Raw genomic sequence first — 17,526 nt, forward strand, 5'->3', positions numbered from 1 at the left:
TAAATACAAAAATTTATATATTCATATATTATATATATTTATTCTTATCATAATCGATCAAATAACTGATTATAATAATATATATATATATATATATATATATATATATTTCTCATTGAAGAATAAAAATAAAAAAATAAAAATTGTAATGAATAATATATGAACTAATTATAAAATCAAATATTTAATTTTTTTTTTAGTTTTTCTTAAATAAATAGAAAAATATAATATTTTATTTTTTTATCCTGCTTTATTTATAAGTTAACAATATTAATTAATATTAAAATAAAGCAATAAAATAAAATTATTGTAATAATTAATTTAAATTAATGTAAAATTTAGATATATAGTTTTGAAAATTCATAAGATGACATTTAAGATTTTCATTATCAGATATAAATTATATCTAATAAAAAATTATTAATGTAACTGTAGTACTAATCTAGTTTTGATATAATTTGTTATAAATACAAATACAAATATAATTCAGCATTTTTGGCAATTTAAACATTAAATTTAACTCTTTTTATTGTTTTAAACAAAATACATAGTCAATGTTTTTATTTCTTCTTGATTTTTTTTCAATTTAATGTTCTAGTTTTCTTAATCTTATTTTTTATCTAAGTATTTTTAATTTTTTTTCTTTATATTATTAATATAATATAGAAAATTAAAGTGAAAATTTCATTTTTTTCAATTCTTTTTGTCTTTGTTTTTGTATACATTATTGGATAACAGTTGAACAATTTAGAAATGTTTTTATTAAAAAATATTGTTGAATTAAATAATTGTTTAATAATTTTTTATCTATTTATTTAGAAACTCAAGATATGTCTACTATAAATATCTTTTATTGATTCATTATTTTTTCCAATGAAATTAACTATAAATTGAAAAATATTAAAAAATAATATTAAAAATAAGAGATTTCGATGATATTGTAAGTTTTAAAAATATAATTTTGATAATCGAAATACTAAAATAAATAAGGGCATACAAAACATAAAACTGAAATTTGTACTTTTCTATAATAAAGGGGAAATATTTTATTTGGAAAAAAGCGAATTTTTTTTATGAAAACCAATATCTATACAAGCAAAATGCAAAAATAATTAAAAACTATTTAAAAAGATAACGCAATTCATATCTTTTGACCATGAAAATTGACAGATAATAGCTTACAGATATATAGATAATAACTTATTATTAATATTTTATTAATATTAATATATAAATATAGATTTTCAATAAATGCAATTTAATCGATGTCTTTAATTGTATATGTAATATGTCGATAAAAATATGTCGAAAGAGGATTAATATTTATTTTATTTTATTATATGCTATAACTTATTTAATAGTATTTCGATTATAAATATTATTAATAATATTTTAATGATAAATATTAATGATACAATTAATTATCAATATTAGTACTTAGTGTTTAATGGGAATTAAGAAATTTTTTTTTATTATTTCTTATGTACAAATATAATACCGAAAATGAACGAAAAATTTTGAATAAAATTTTTAAAATCGGTCACTTCACGTTTTAAAAATTTAGTATTAATTACATTCACATTTCTACAAAAAATGTTTTAATTAATTTAAAAAAATGACTTGAGATATTATCATATTGAAATTCTATATATTTTTCTTCTATTTAACATTGATATTATTATTACAATTGATATTATTTTCAATTATATATAGGATTTATTTTCTTTTCGAAATATATACTTGATATATATATATATATATATATTTTGTGATCATTGATTAATTTTATTCTTACTGCAATTCCTTTTTTCTTAACATTATTTATTTTTTTCTAAATAAATATATTAAAATTAAATGTCAAATTTTTGCTTATATTTATTCATTCTATAGAAATAAAATAAGAATAAAAAATAATTGTAATATAATTTTATTCATATTAAATTTATAACTCAATTTATGTTTAAAATTTTATAATTTTTTTCTTATATACTAGCTGCAGTTATATATTTACAACTATTTAACATGCTGAAACATGTTGTGATACACACATCAATCCCTAGGTTTTATGATACAATTTGCAATAGTCAACAATTAATTAGCATATTGGTATTAGATGATATTTTTTACCAATACGAGAATTAGTTCAATCAACGAGCAATGTTGATATAAGTTACAACGTGGAATGTATCGATATCGAATATTCAGTTTCAAGGATTGAATATCATAATTACATATTAATTGAATATATATATATATATATATATATAATGATATTATATAATATTAATAATATTATAAAAAATCTTGATTATAAAAATATTTTTGATCTTCTTGATTTTTAAGTAAATATAATGAATACATAAATAATTTTTGTATTCATTCAGTTCGATTACTTTTAATTTTTTGATTAATGCAGAATTATAAAATTTATTTTTTCAATCAATTATTTTCTTATCTATTTCTTTTTAATCTTCAATTTTTTATTTTTAATAAATAATAAATATATATTAAAAAATATACATAATAGTTTTAATAAATTCTATTGATAATATCGATGCTGAAAAATAATGAGATATTTTTAAAAACATGTTTCACTTATTAATATCAAATTACAAACTATGTAATTTCATAGAACCTAGAATTTGATATATATACATTACAATATTTCTGCATGGCTATTTTATAAAATTTTAAACCAATATATATATTACATAAATATTTATTTATAAAATAATTATGAAATAAATTAAAGATTAAAAATTCGAAAATTCGAAATGATTTTCTTTTTTTTAATTTTTATTTTATTTACACATATAAATAATAGAAATAATGTATGTCAATGAAATATAAAATTGTTATTTTTTTTATTGTGTATTTATTGTGTTATTATTTGCATATTTAATAACAAATATTTTTGATATAATATATCTTATTTCAGACAAATGCAACAAATTTTAAATGATAAATCAATACCATCAGATGGCGAAGAAAAATTGGCTGCTTTAACAGCTAGTGAAAGAACTGCATGGGCAATAGCTAGAGAAGAATTTTTCTCAAAGGGAATGAATAAGGCATCATTAGATCTTATTGAAAAAGCTGCATTTATAGTTGTATTGGATGATATACCATACATATATGATCCAGTAAGTGAAAATAATATTTTGTTTGTAGATATTTTTTTATTAAAATAAACATGTCAAAAGAAAAAATAATTATTTAAAATAAAATAAAAAATTTATTTGAAAATTTAAAATTCAAAATTTTATTTGAAGAAATTATTTTCAAATGATTATTTACTAAGTATAAATTAAATATTTTTTAAATAATAACAGAAAATAAAAAATAGCAAAATTTTTTATTTAAGGAACAAAAATTTCATATTAAATTTAAAATAAAATAAAAAATATTAAAATAAGATAAAAAATTTCATAAATTTCATAGATCAAGAAATTTGAAAAGAAATAAGTTTGTAATTAATTTTATAAGAAAAATAATTACAACATACAAGAAAATATATTTTCAAAAAATATTTATGACATCATATAATAAATATTAAAATACAAAATAAAATAAGAAATATTAAAATAATTGAATAGATATTTTTACATTTTATAAAATTTACAGATAAATGTTAGATCTACTTTTTGCTCACTATACAATAATAAAACAAATATCTGATGTAACATATTAAATTTTTTTTTTAATATAAATAATTCAATAATGAGAAATTTATTTGACTTCAAATACAAAATTGAACATTAAAATATCAAAAATTATTGTCTTTGATACTGATACCAATTTTTCACGAGTTAAAAACAAGTTTTTTCTTAATTAAAAATTAAATAATTAAAATGCGATAAAAATTTTTACATATATTTCTTCTTTGTATTCTTTCTTAATATTAATTTCTATGTAATTTCTATTATTATTAAATGCTAAAAATTTTAACAAAATATCTTTTAAAAATCTAAAAATATTTTCAATAGAAAAATTCATTTTGAAAAATTTCTAACATTACTCTTCTTTTAGTCATCTATTCAATTAATTTTTCAAATACTAATTATTATTTAAATAATATTATTTTTGATTAAATAATAAAATAAATAATAAATGAAATAAAAATTTTATTTGAATAATTATTTGTGCATTTTGATAATACTCAATTTATAATTTATAGTTTTTAATTTTATATATTTTTTTATGTTTTATGTTTTTATTAGGAAGATCCAGATAAATTAGATGAATATGGTCGAATTTTATTGCATGGTAAAGGATATGATAGATGGTTTGATAAATCGTTCACTCTGTGCATAGGTAACAATGGCAGAGTAAGTAATTATCTAAAAAATAATTTGAAGATAAATATAGAATAATTTATAACATAATATAATTATTTTATTAATATATATAATATAATTATTAACATTTTATATATTATTATTATAACATAACTATTATTATATTTTAGATTGGCTTTAATGCAGAACATTCATGGTAAGTTTTAAAAAATAAAATTAAATTTTTTATATATCTAATAAAAAATAATATATAAAATAAGAAAGAGAAATAAAGAATAAAGGAGCTGTTTCATATGATATATGATATATGATATATTCACAATGAAATATTTTATATATATTTATATATATTTATTATTTTATATATATTTAGAAAATATAATTTTTTCATGATATTATTTTTTATGATATAAATTTGTTTTTTTAATATGGATTAAATTTATGTGATATGAAACATCTCCATTGTTAAAATTATAATAAATTAATATAAATCATATTTATCATTTTCATTTAAATAAAAAACTGAAAAAATATATATTTCATTATTATTATTGTTAATATTATTAATTATTGTAGTTAAAAATTGATTGAAAAATAGTACAATTTTGTTTATTTAAAAAATACATAACAATTCAAATTATTTAAAATCCATATAAAGTAAAAGCATTATATATATTCTTAATATAATCTCATATATCAATAATTGTCAATAATTGTCACAAGATTGAATCTGCAATGCAATATTCATCAAAACAAGTATACAGATACTTCAAAAGATGATATATTGATTTTATTTTTTTTTAAGTTTTTTTTTAAATTTTTTTTTAATTTATTAAATAGAAAGAAAAGTTTAATATTTTTATTTAATCTTGTATTATTTAATAATTCAAAATGAATCAAGTATGATTTTATTCAATATCATTTTCATTAATAATTTTATTATGATATTTCATGAAAATTTTATTATGATAATAAAAAATTTATTTTGTCTTTTTTACACTTTCTCTTACTTGATAAAATAAATTCTGATTTTAAGAAAACAGAAAATGCAACAATTAATAAGTTTCTAATGTATATATTTTATATTAAACGAATTTATAGTTTAATAAATATCATTTATATATATTTCAATAACTTTTTAAAAAAAAAGAGAATATAATTTAATCAATGAATTCATTATAATTTTGTATTTTGCTATTTTTTTATAATTATAATGATACATAAATAATAATAATAATAATTAAAAAAATATTCAATGAATACAATAAAAAAATTTTGCTAAAGATTTTATATATTTATTTTCGGATTAAAATAATATATTTAAAACAAGATATTTGAATATTTTAGCTGTTGTTGGTGATAGAAAAAAAATGTATCAGATCAAATTTATATGTATAAATTTATGTGTAAATACAAAGATTATATAAAAATTAAGTTAATTTTTTAAATGGAGTTTGATCTGATTTTTTTTTTATCAGTAATAGTTTCAATAGATGCAATGTGTAATCTATTTTAGATGTCTCACAATGCTTTATATGGATTATAAATGATATAACTTCTATTATTTATCATGTTAAATTAATATAGAATTAATTGCATAATGGTTTCACTTTAAACATTGGAAAATATGTTGAAATTGATATATAATTAAAAGTGATGAGTAGGGCAGATGCTGCAGTGATGTCACATTTGTGGGAATACGTGATATGTCAGGAAGTCAACAATAGAAAGTAAGAACCTAAATTTATAGCTTCTGGGGATTTATTTCACTTTTGCTTCTCCTGCCCATTCTGCCTTCTTTTTAAAAACTAATTATATTCACTATAATTTGAAGATATTCAAAAAATTCATAGAATTCATTTAATTTTTACATTTTAAGTTATTATATAATAATGTATTTTTATTTTCAGAAATTTCATAATATATAAAATGATTCAGAAATATATGTTTTCATATAATATTTTTCCAGAATGTAGACACTAAAATAAATATTATGTAGACATATATTTTATATTTTATATATTTTACATATTTTATAAAGAAACATATCGAAATGACACATGCCAATTTTGATATAGAATTCTAAATTGATAAATAGATTTCAAAAAAATATTTGATATTTGATATTTCTTTATTGATTAATATTTAGTTTAAAAAAGTAAAATTAATTCTTAAAATTGGGAATTGAAATATTTTTTTTAATAGCTTAGGAATTGAGCATTTATATAGAAAAAAATTTCTTTTTTCAAAGTATATATTTTTATATAAATAAAAAATTCGATTATATAAGAAAATTTAAGAAAAATAATTTTTTTGAATAATGTGTTGAAAATTTTGAATTTTTTATTAATTTTCATTAAATGTATATAACTAAATTAATTTAGTTATATATATGATAATATGATAATATAAAACATTATTTATGATAATGTTTTAAAATAAAATGAAAAAAAGTGAAAAATAGAAAATACATTAGAAAATACATATTTAAAAAAATTTTTTTATTTTTTATTTCATTATGAATTTTATTAATATTATTTTTTTGAAATATAATTATAAATTCATATTCATATTCATTTAATGTGATGATTAAAATGTAGACAAAATTTTTCCAAATGAATTCAATATGTCAAATTTTGTTTATCTTGATATTATATGATAAAAATACTAAATTTCACAATCAATATATGTAATTTTTGTAAATTCATTCTTTGATTCTATTATTTATTGTCTTATGATGTATTATAAACTTGGATACAAGAAAAGAAAATTCTTTTTTTTTATTGATGCTCTTTAAATTTCATTATTGTATCTTCAAAACTAAGTTACATGTTTTGTAAGTCCACAAATTCTTATTTTTCTAAAGATATAAAAATTGATGTCAAGATTTTTCTTATAACTAATAATATAATTATCTTTTGATCCTAAGTTTAATAAATTTTTATATTGTTTCTTTTAAAATTGTAAGCCAAATTATTCAATTTATTTATATATATATATATATATATGTATATTCTGTATTTGACACAATTTTGTTTGTAATACAATCATCACATTAAATATAAATATGAATGTATATTAAAAAAATAATAAAACTGAAATATAGTTATTGATCAATTCCATAATGTAAACAAGCGTTTCGAAATATTTGGTTCTGTTTTAGTTATATGATTATATAGTTATTCTGCAAGAGAATTTTAAAATCTTGTAGAATATTTCACAAAATTAATTGTAATAATCATTTTTGTGTCGTTATTTTTAAATATTTTTAAATTTTGTAATATTTGTTTATATATCCAAATATATGTTTTTCATATTTTTCAAAAATTTTCAGTCTTATTTACAAAATCCGTAGCAAAATAAAAAAAAACAAAAAATTTCAAAAACTCGTATTTTCATCAGTAATGTATGTATTATTTATATATATATTATATATATTATCACAAATATAAATTAACATGAATTAAAAAAATTAATAAAATTTTCAACATATAAAAAAATTAAATTTTTTATTAAATCTTATATTGAATTCAAAAATATAATAAAAAAAATTCAAAAATATAAACAAAATTATTTGAAATAAAAATTTTTTTCTATTCTAATTATTTTTATTATTTTATTTATTCCTAAGATTAAAAAAAAATGTTTTCAAGTCTTAACTTTGAGAACTAATCTCATTACTTTAAAATAGATATTATAAAAGAATAGTCAAATATTTTATTGAAAACTATTTCCTATAAATTTTATAAAAATTGACATGCCATTTCAATGTGCTTCCTTGTTAATATAATTTATGAGTAATTAAAGAAATATTAATAATTATAATTAATAAACTAATCGAAGTGTTTGCTTTGTATCTTAACATATGTTATTACATATTTATTATTATTAAATTTTATATATATTATTAATTATTATTAATTTCGTTCAAAAATATCAATATAAAATATAGATTTTAAAAATCTCAAAAATAAAAATTTAATGTTGAAATCAAAAGATTGAAGTGCTTACATAGTAACTATCTATTTGTGAGCAAAAATATAGTATTTGTTAACATATGAAGTGGATATTTTAAATATTTTCTTTAATTACAAATTTAAAAAATAAGATATGCAAGATATATGACTTTTTTTTTTATTGTTTTTGAATCATTCTGTATATCTAAGATCAAAAATAAAATAATTATATCTTAGATTACTTAATATTTTTTGTAATTTATTTTTACAAAAAAATAACTTTTTTTATTTCATGTATTTATATTTGTATATATCTTTCAAAAAATCTATATATATTTTAGTATTATTTTCATTTTATTTATTTCTATTTTAGTAATTGGTAGTAATTGGTAGTAATTGGTAGAATAGTATACTAATACATTGTATTATATTATTAATTGTAAAATTATAATACTTTATGCATAATGATTCTACTAATTTTCATCATAATATGCTTATTAGGGCTGATGCTCCTATTATGGGATCTCTATGGGAATATGTTATCGCTAAAGACATGGAAATAGGGTAATTTTTTTCTTATTTTTCTTTGTATTTTTTTTAATTTCCTTCTTAAATAAAATCTTTTATAATTTAGTTTTTAATTAAAACTAATTCATTTCTAATAAATATTATGATATATAATCTTATATCTTCTTTACTTCTTTTTAATATGCATATTTTATTACAAAAAGATAGTACACAATAAATTAATCCGGTTTTATAAAAAATTTTTTATAAAGTATAATATATCATAAAAAATCGAAAAAAAAGTTTTATTATTGAAATGAACTTTTATTTTATTATTATGAAATGAAATCATTAAAATTTTTTTTATATAATTAAAATAAACTTAAAATATTTTTACATAGTATTTTTAAATAGTAGTAAATAAAAAAAATAAATTAAAATTCCAGGAAAAAAAAGAAAATTAGTGCATCATATAATATTGATTATATGGCTAAAAAGTATTAAAACACTTACAAAAATGATTAAATTAAAAAATACTTATTTTTAAGTTTACTTTATGAAAAGCAAGGAAGAATGCAAAATAATCTTTATTTTTACACAAATCTATTTATTTTATTTTTTTTTAATTATAAAAATTAAAAAATTTTTTTAATTATAAAAATAAAGTAAAAAATTAATTAAGATAATATTTAAATAAATCTATTTTAAAAAATGTAATTATTTATATTTTTTTTATTTTTTTAAATTAAAATTTTCAAATAATTAAATGTATAATAATAACAAATATATATATAATATAACAAATATATTATATATATAATAATATATAAATGTATAATATAACAAATAATAAGTGAAAAATTTAATAATTATTTTAAAATGTTTGACAATTTAGCATTAATCGTGAGAAAAAAATCAAGTGTGAAAAAGATAAAAGATTTCAATTTAATTGAATTATATTGTACAATAAAAACAAGAATTTCATTGAAATTAAAAAGTAAGATCTGAAATATTTTTTTTATATGACAATTATACCGTATTCTTATAAGAAATATCAAAATTTTAAAAAGTACTATCTATTTGTGAATTATATGTGTTAAATAAATATGAACTAACTAATTTTTATCTATAATATATATATATTTGATATTAATTGCTTAAAAAATATTGTAAACTTAAAAAATCAATAAACTACTGAATTATACGAGATTTAAATATTTGAACAATCTAATAAAAATATGCAAAATACAAAATTTTAATCAGAATTATAAAAAATAATTTTATATCATTGATATTTAGTTTACGATATATTATATTATAAATTATTTAATTTATGATTGTTAATGTCATTACATCATTTGACATTGTCAATGTGTTTTTAAGTTTGCTATATTTTTATTTACATTTTTATTTCACATATTTATATAAAATAATTACGAAATTGGGATAAACTGATTTTTATCTAAAAAAAAAGCAATGAAATATTTTTTACAGATAATAAAAAACAATATAAAATGTAATAAAACATTTAAATATCTATTTAAAATATAATTATAATAAAATAAATATAAATATTTGAATATGCTATAATAAAAAATTATATGTTAGAAATATAAGTACATTGTGAACGTCTTTTTTTTTGTTCAGATATATTATTAAATTTTAAATGCAAAAATAACAAATACAAAAATAACAATAACAAAAAAAGTAGTTTATTTTAATAATAAAATTATTTTAATTTTTTTTATTTATCAGTTTAATAATTAACAAAACATATTAACTTAATTTTTTCTTTATCATTATTATTATTATTTTTTAATATAATTAAATTAGAATTATCCCAATTATGTAATTTATCTTACATATTTTTATAAATAATATATATAATAAATTGTAAAAATAAAAATATTCAATTAATAGTTTCGTAATAAAATCTTCAACTATTTACAAAAATTTTATATATTTAAAAAAATAATATATATATTTTATTTTATACAAAAAATTAAATATAATTATAATATTTATATTTATTATTATATTATAAAATTTTATAATATAATATAATTTTTATAATTATATAATAAATTTTATTTTCTTTGAAATTTTTTAAATATTAATAATGTATATTATAAAATAATAATAGTGAAAATAATTTTTCTAAATAATTTTTTGATTTGATATTTTATTTTCAATATTTTCTGATTTAGAGAGATTAAATTTTTGAACTGCAAAAAATTTAAAACATAAATTTTCAATAGATGAAAAGTTTTAATTTCGTTAATTTTTTGTTATTTAAATATAATAAGACATTTTTTTAGTATATTTTTTATTCTGAAAAGTTAAAAAAATTTTAACAAATTTTTTCTTTGAAAATAGTTTTAAAAAAGTTAAAAAAATATCAAAATAAATATTATTTACTAATTTATTTTATTAAATCTTTAAAATATTGGTCATTTATTATCAATCATTTATTCATTCTCTTTATAATATCTTTCTGTATTTCTGATAATTATATGTTCTTAACAATATCAATTAAATATTTTTTTTCTTTTAGTAATTTTAGTATTTAGTTTAATAATTTTCTTTTTTTTTTAATTTATATGATTCAATATATTTATATATATTTTGTATAAGCTTATAAAATTAGCCCAAAATATTCAATTATTCAATATTAATTAAATATTCAAATATTATTTAAATAAATTAATTTTTTGCAAATTTATTTATATCGTTTGTTTAAATTCATCATTTAGGTATACAAATTCATTAATATATACAATTCATTATTATAATTCTGAGATATACACATTGTGATTTACAATTCTTTTTTATCATAAATGATGATAAACAAAAAAAATTTACATATAAAATATTTTTATGAAACACATCAATCAATTTTAATGAATCTTTGTTATAATATATGTTATTTTCTCAATTTTAAATTTTTTACATTTTAAAAAGTTAATCTTCTTGAACCATTTAATGTAAACAAAATTCAAATTGATAAATTGATTTAAATTTCAGAATAAAAAAACTTGTTAATATTTCAGTGTATAAAATGTTATAATTTACATATAACATTTTTAAATTTACATAAAAATTAAATATTTCAATTTATTCAATTTAATTAAATACTATTTTGCAATCATGCATTAACAATCTTTTTTTTAACTATTAAATATTAAAGAAAATTTTATTATATATATTAAGAAATATTACAAATTATGATATTAAAAATTATATATTCTTAATGTTTTGTGCAAATATTATTTATTATATATTTATTATGTATATAAAATATCATATTTTTATTATATTAAGATTTATTTGAATATAACTATAGATACAAAGAAGATGGTTATAATAAAGGAGAACCAGAATTTATACCTCCATCTCCTGTACGCCTTCAATGGGATTTAACTCCAAATTGCATAGCTGCTATTGAAGAATCAAATCAAGTAATAATCATAAAATTAAAATTAAAAAATTTTTATTATTTGAAATTCTAATTTATGAAATATTTAAAATTCTAATTCTAATTTATATTTATTTGATAGAATAGAATATAACAAAAGATGTATAATAACATAATACAAAAAATCAAAATATTTACAAATATTAAAAATTTTATATGATGTGAAATATTTTTATATTAAAAGAGTTTTTAATTATTAGGTTGCACAAAATTTATTAAATGACGTTGAATTACGTATTTACGTACATAATGCATATGGTAAAGGTTTTATGAAGATTAATTCAATGTCACCGGATGCATATATACAAATGGCTTTACAATTAGCTTATTTTCGTGATGCTGGTAAATTTAATTTAACTTATGAAGCTTCTATGACAAGACTATTTCGAGAAGGAAGAACAGAAACAGTAAGACCATGCACAATTGAATCTACAAATTGGGTAAAAGCAATGGAAAATAAAGATGCAAATGTAAGTAATTTTTTAAAACTTATTAAATTTAAAAGAGAGTAATAAACAGACATTTAAAATAATAAAATTTTATACTAAATTTTTTAAAATATAATAGAAATATGATATAAAATAATAAAAATATAATAAAAACATTTAAGATATTTTGGAAACTTATTATTTAATTTTTTTATTTTATTAATTTTGATAAGAAACTTTTCATTTTTAAGAACTTGTCAATTTATTATCACTTTTAATATTTTTAAATATTAAATATGTTTCTTGTCTCTGAAAATATTATGTTAATATTTGAAAAATTATTGATTATATAATAAATTGATATATGCATAATAATTGGAATCAATATTTGATTAATAAATTTTACTAAATTAATATATGCTATAAGAAAAAAATTGTATAGTCATAAAATATATAATATAAAATCATAAATTTCATAAATAATATTAAAAACTTTAATGTTATTACATGACAATATTGATATTTATATAATTATTATATCACTAAGAAATGAGTTTTAATTTTTTTAATCTGAAACGCCATATTTTAAATTTAATTCAGAATTTTTTTCCAAAAAAATTGCAAGATTTTTTAGTACTAATTTCTTTATCCATTTATCCATATATCCATAATCCATTTATTTATATTTCAAAATTATTTACTATTTTTAAATAAAATAATTAAAATTAATCAAAATAAAATATTTAGATTTGTTGTTTTAAAAAAATATATATTATTAGATGACATAATTTTGATTAGTCAGTTTATCCAAATAAAAAAAAAACAAAAAAATTTTTAAAAATCACAAAATTTCAAAGTTGAATTGTGCAATTATTCCAAGATTCGATTGATATATATATATGATTTTTTAAAATTTTTATATTATATAAAGTTAAATGAAAAATACATAATTTTAAATATGAATATTATGAATTATAATTATGAATTAATTATGAATAATCTGCCAATTTAATTTTTAACTTAACTTTTTTGATACTTTTTGATAGATTTGATTTGATTAGATTGTACTTTTTAACCAATATTTCTTATTACTTTTTTATTATTTAATTAATTAATAAAACAATTCAAGAAAATATTAGCAAAATTAATTAAAATTAATAATAACAACAGTTATTTTTAAGTGTATAATTAAGAATAAAAACACAAGTTTAATGATTATTTTGATCTTTAATAGTTTAGATATATTTTTGTAGATTATTTTTAAAACTATTATTAACATAAGAATTTTGATTTGATTATGATACTTTATATTACTTATTTTTTTAATCAATTATAACTTTATTATAATTATGAATTTTGACAAATTCTATAATTTATTATTGTGTCAATTTGATATCAATATACAAATTAAATTGAGAAGGACAATAATGATTTAATTTTTGTTATTGTTTTGAGAATATATTTTCTATGATTTTTATTAAAATTTTTTTATTTATGTAAGTTATTTATAATGATTGTATATATGCTTAGTTATATACATATATGTTTTTTTTTTGTATTGAAATTTTTTCATTATTATAAAATTAATAATTTTTATAAAATTGATTTCATTAAAATATTAAAAAAAAAATATTAAAATGTTAAAAAATAATATAAATGATTTTTTATTCAAAAATGAAAAATAATTTAATTTTTTTTAATACAAAGTAATGATATAGAATCAAATATTATTCATAATTGTAAAAATATTATAAAATTAAATAAGTATTTATAGTTAATAGATTATTTTTTACTATTCTATTTTTTCTAACAAAAGTTCTATGCAAAAATTTCAGTTTTAATTAATTTGGTTTTCGTTCTGATATTATAATTTATTTTGGTTTATTTTTTTATAGATTGAAATTAAATATAAATTATTAATGACAGCAGCAAAGCAACATCAAAAAGGTTATCAAGATGCTATGTGTGGTAAAGGAATAGATAGACATCTATTTTGTTTATATGTAGTATCTAAATATTTAGAAGTGGATTCTCCCTTCTTGAAGGTAATATTTAATAAAAAATTTATATGATATTTTTGAAAAATGTTCTAATTTTTCTTTTAGGAAGTATTAAGTGAACCATGGAAGTTATCTACTTCACAAACTCCACATGGTCAAACTTCATTAATTAATTTGAAAAAATATCCAAATTGTATCTCTGCAGGAGGTGGTTTTGGTCCTGTAGCTGATGATGGTTATGGTGTTTCTTATATTATTGCTGGAGAAGATCTTATATTTTTCCATATTTCATGTAAACGTAGTTCTCCACAAACAGTAAGTATAAAATATTATTAAATAGTTCACACATGATCAGTATTATTCACAATAATATTATCAACTGCTTTGATCTTTTTGAAACTATATATCATTGTTGAATTTAAATATTAAGAAATATTTGCATTCATAGAATATTTAGAAATATAAATATAATATTTGATTTCGATATTAATATTATGATTATTTCAATATTATGATTATTGTTAATATTAACTTATTTAAATTTTTATTAATGTACAATTTCATTTTTTTTATATTGTGTATATATATATATATATATATATATCATTTATATTAATAAATATGTCTCAAAAAGTACAAAGCAAATTAAAAATAAAATATTATTGTCAGTATTATTGGTCCTTTTATATGATTATTTATATAAATCTTGTTAATATCTAAAATATTTATATAACTGTGGTTATTTTTAGAATGCTGCCAGATTTGCAAAACAAATAGAAAAAGCATTAGCTGATATGAAGATTCTGTTTCTTGAAAGAAAGAAATTGCAAGAGCAAAAGAATGGTTCACTATAATTATTTTAGAGCAAAAAAAAAAAAAAACTATACTACAATATAATTATAAAAATTTATTTTAATTTTTTTTGAAATATTTTAAAATAAGTGAATAAATAAAAATATATCTGTTTTAAATTTCTAAATAGAAAATAGAAAAAAATAGAAAAAAATAGAAAAAATTTTTTAAATAATAAGTAAAATTTATTCAAAAGAATAAGTGATAAAAATTAAAACTAAATCTAACAAATATTAGATGATAAAAATTAATTAAAAATGCAAACTATTGTGATTAATTTTCTTATAATATTTACATTTTTTTAAAATATTAATCAAATATTTTTTATTTTTTAATAATAGTGTGTATGTGTGTGTATATATATATATATATGATTTATTGATATATATAATATATATATATATATATATATTAAATTCAAAAACGCACAAAATTTAACTACATCTATTTTTATAATAAATATTTATAAAAAGTATTTTTATATGAAAGAGAATTATCAAGTATGACAATTAAGAAATTCTATTATTAAATATTTAAAAAAATATTTAAAGTATTTTTATTTCTATTTTTACTATTCTCTCAGGTAAATTTATATAAATAAGATATTACTTTAAAATTTATTAAAAACGAAATAATAAAATGAATAAGGCCAATAAAAAATCTTTAAAAAATAATAAATAAATGATAAATAATAAATAAATACTAATAAACATGATGTAGTTTACAATTTTTTAAGCAGACTGTTAAATATATAATTTAAATTAAATTTTTTATTCGTTATGTATGAACATAGTATAAACGCATTAACTATCACAAGTTTTAATCTCTTTTATATTATATCTATAAATATCTTTAACATTTTATTTAAGATATATATGACATTTAATTATTAAATTTGTATTAATTTTATCATTAACTTAAACAATATTTGTTATAATATCGATAAAATGCTTGATAGTAAAATCATTGAAAAAAATAAATATATTGCATGTTATTAATCTTTATTAATATTAAAATATTAAAATAATTAAGTTACAATCTATAATATTATGTGATTTTGAAGGCAATTTTGTATAAATTTGAGCAGACTTAATCAGTAATTAATAATTAGTTTTCAAGAAAAAATATTGTAATTTATTAATAATAAGTTTTATATTAATAATACATTATTTTAAATATAATATAATCATATTAGTGATTAGTTTAAAATGTATTAAATAATATGCCATTATTATTATTTGCAACCTATCAATGCAAAATTTTAATATTATAAGTAGTTTTATATATATATATATTAATCATTTTATTATATTATGTTAAAATTATATTTGAAGGTACTGGTGCTTTTATATTATTTTATTACTGAAATTTACAATTTTAAAATATAAGATTATATTATTTTACTTAATGTAAATGAAAGAAACAAATATATGATAATAAAATACATCTCTTTAAATTTGTAAAAATATAATATACCTTAAACTTGTCATTATTTTTTTATTTAATGTGATGTAATTTTGTATTAATAACATATATATTATACATATTATAATATTGTACATTAACAATATGATATTGTATTGTATATTATTTGTACAATATACATATATTTGTACAAATAATCTAGATATAATTCAAAATAACAAGTAAAAATTTATATAATACAAGGTAATATACATATTTAATGTAATATAATGTATTAAATTATATAATAATTTATATAATGTATTAATATCAAACACTATAATTTAATGACTTTAATATTTAGATTTATTTGAAATATCTAACATATAAATAAGTGATTAAATTATATTAGACTATTAAAAGACATGAATTATCACATTAAATTATTACATCTGATGATAATTAAATAACTATTTTTTAATTATAATATAAAATTTAATCAATTCATTAAAAAAATACTTTTAGATAATTATTTTGAAAAAGTAAATAATTTTAAAATCGATAATATATTTAATTAATTTTTTAAATTTATATTAATTTTTAATA

General features: G+C 15.3%; 1 protein-coding gene across 4 annotated transcripts in view; it reads left to right on the top strand.

Moving 5' to 3' along the window:
* The window catches only part of LOC107999590 (carnitine O-palmitoyltransferase 1, liver isoform), a 28,902-nt gene extending 11,904 nt beyond the window's left edge, over nt 1-16,998 (top strand). For 2 of the 4 annotated variants that reach the window (XM_062072010.1, XM_062072011.1), the window contains exons 7-16: nt 2,939-3,143; nt 4,221-4,328; nt 4,469-4,494; nt 5,963-6,028; nt 8,756-8,818; nt 12,105-12,219; nt 12,437-12,706; nt 14,560-14,709; nt 14,770-14,979; nt 15,414-16,998. In XM_062072010.1, coding sequence (XP_061927994.1) covers nt 2,939-3,143; nt 4,221-4,328; nt 4,469-4,494; nt 5,963-6,028; nt 8,756-8,818; nt 12,105-12,219; nt 12,437-12,706; nt 14,560-14,709; nt 14,770-14,979; nt 15,414-15,518 — 1,318 coding nt within the window. In that variant the 3' untranslated portion in view covers nt 15,519-16,998. The remainder of the gene's footprint in view (nt 1-2,938; nt 3,144-4,220; nt 4,329-4,468; nt 4,495-5,962; nt 6,029-8,755; nt 8,819-12,104; nt 12,220-12,436; nt 12,707-14,559; nt 14,710-14,769; nt 14,980-15,413) is intronic. The other 2 variants (XM_062072012.1, XM_062072013.1) reach the window with 2 other exon arrangements.
* The last annotated feature ends 528 nt before the right edge of the window (nt 16,999-17,526 follow it).

This window comes from Apis cerana, linkage group LG2 (assembly GCF_029169275.1).
Source record: "Apis cerana isolate GH-2021 linkage group LG2, AcerK_1.0, whole genome shotgun sequence".
Classification (NCBI taxonomy): domain Eukaryota; kingdom Metazoa; phylum Arthropoda; class Insecta; order Hymenoptera; family Apidae; genus Apis; species Apis cerana.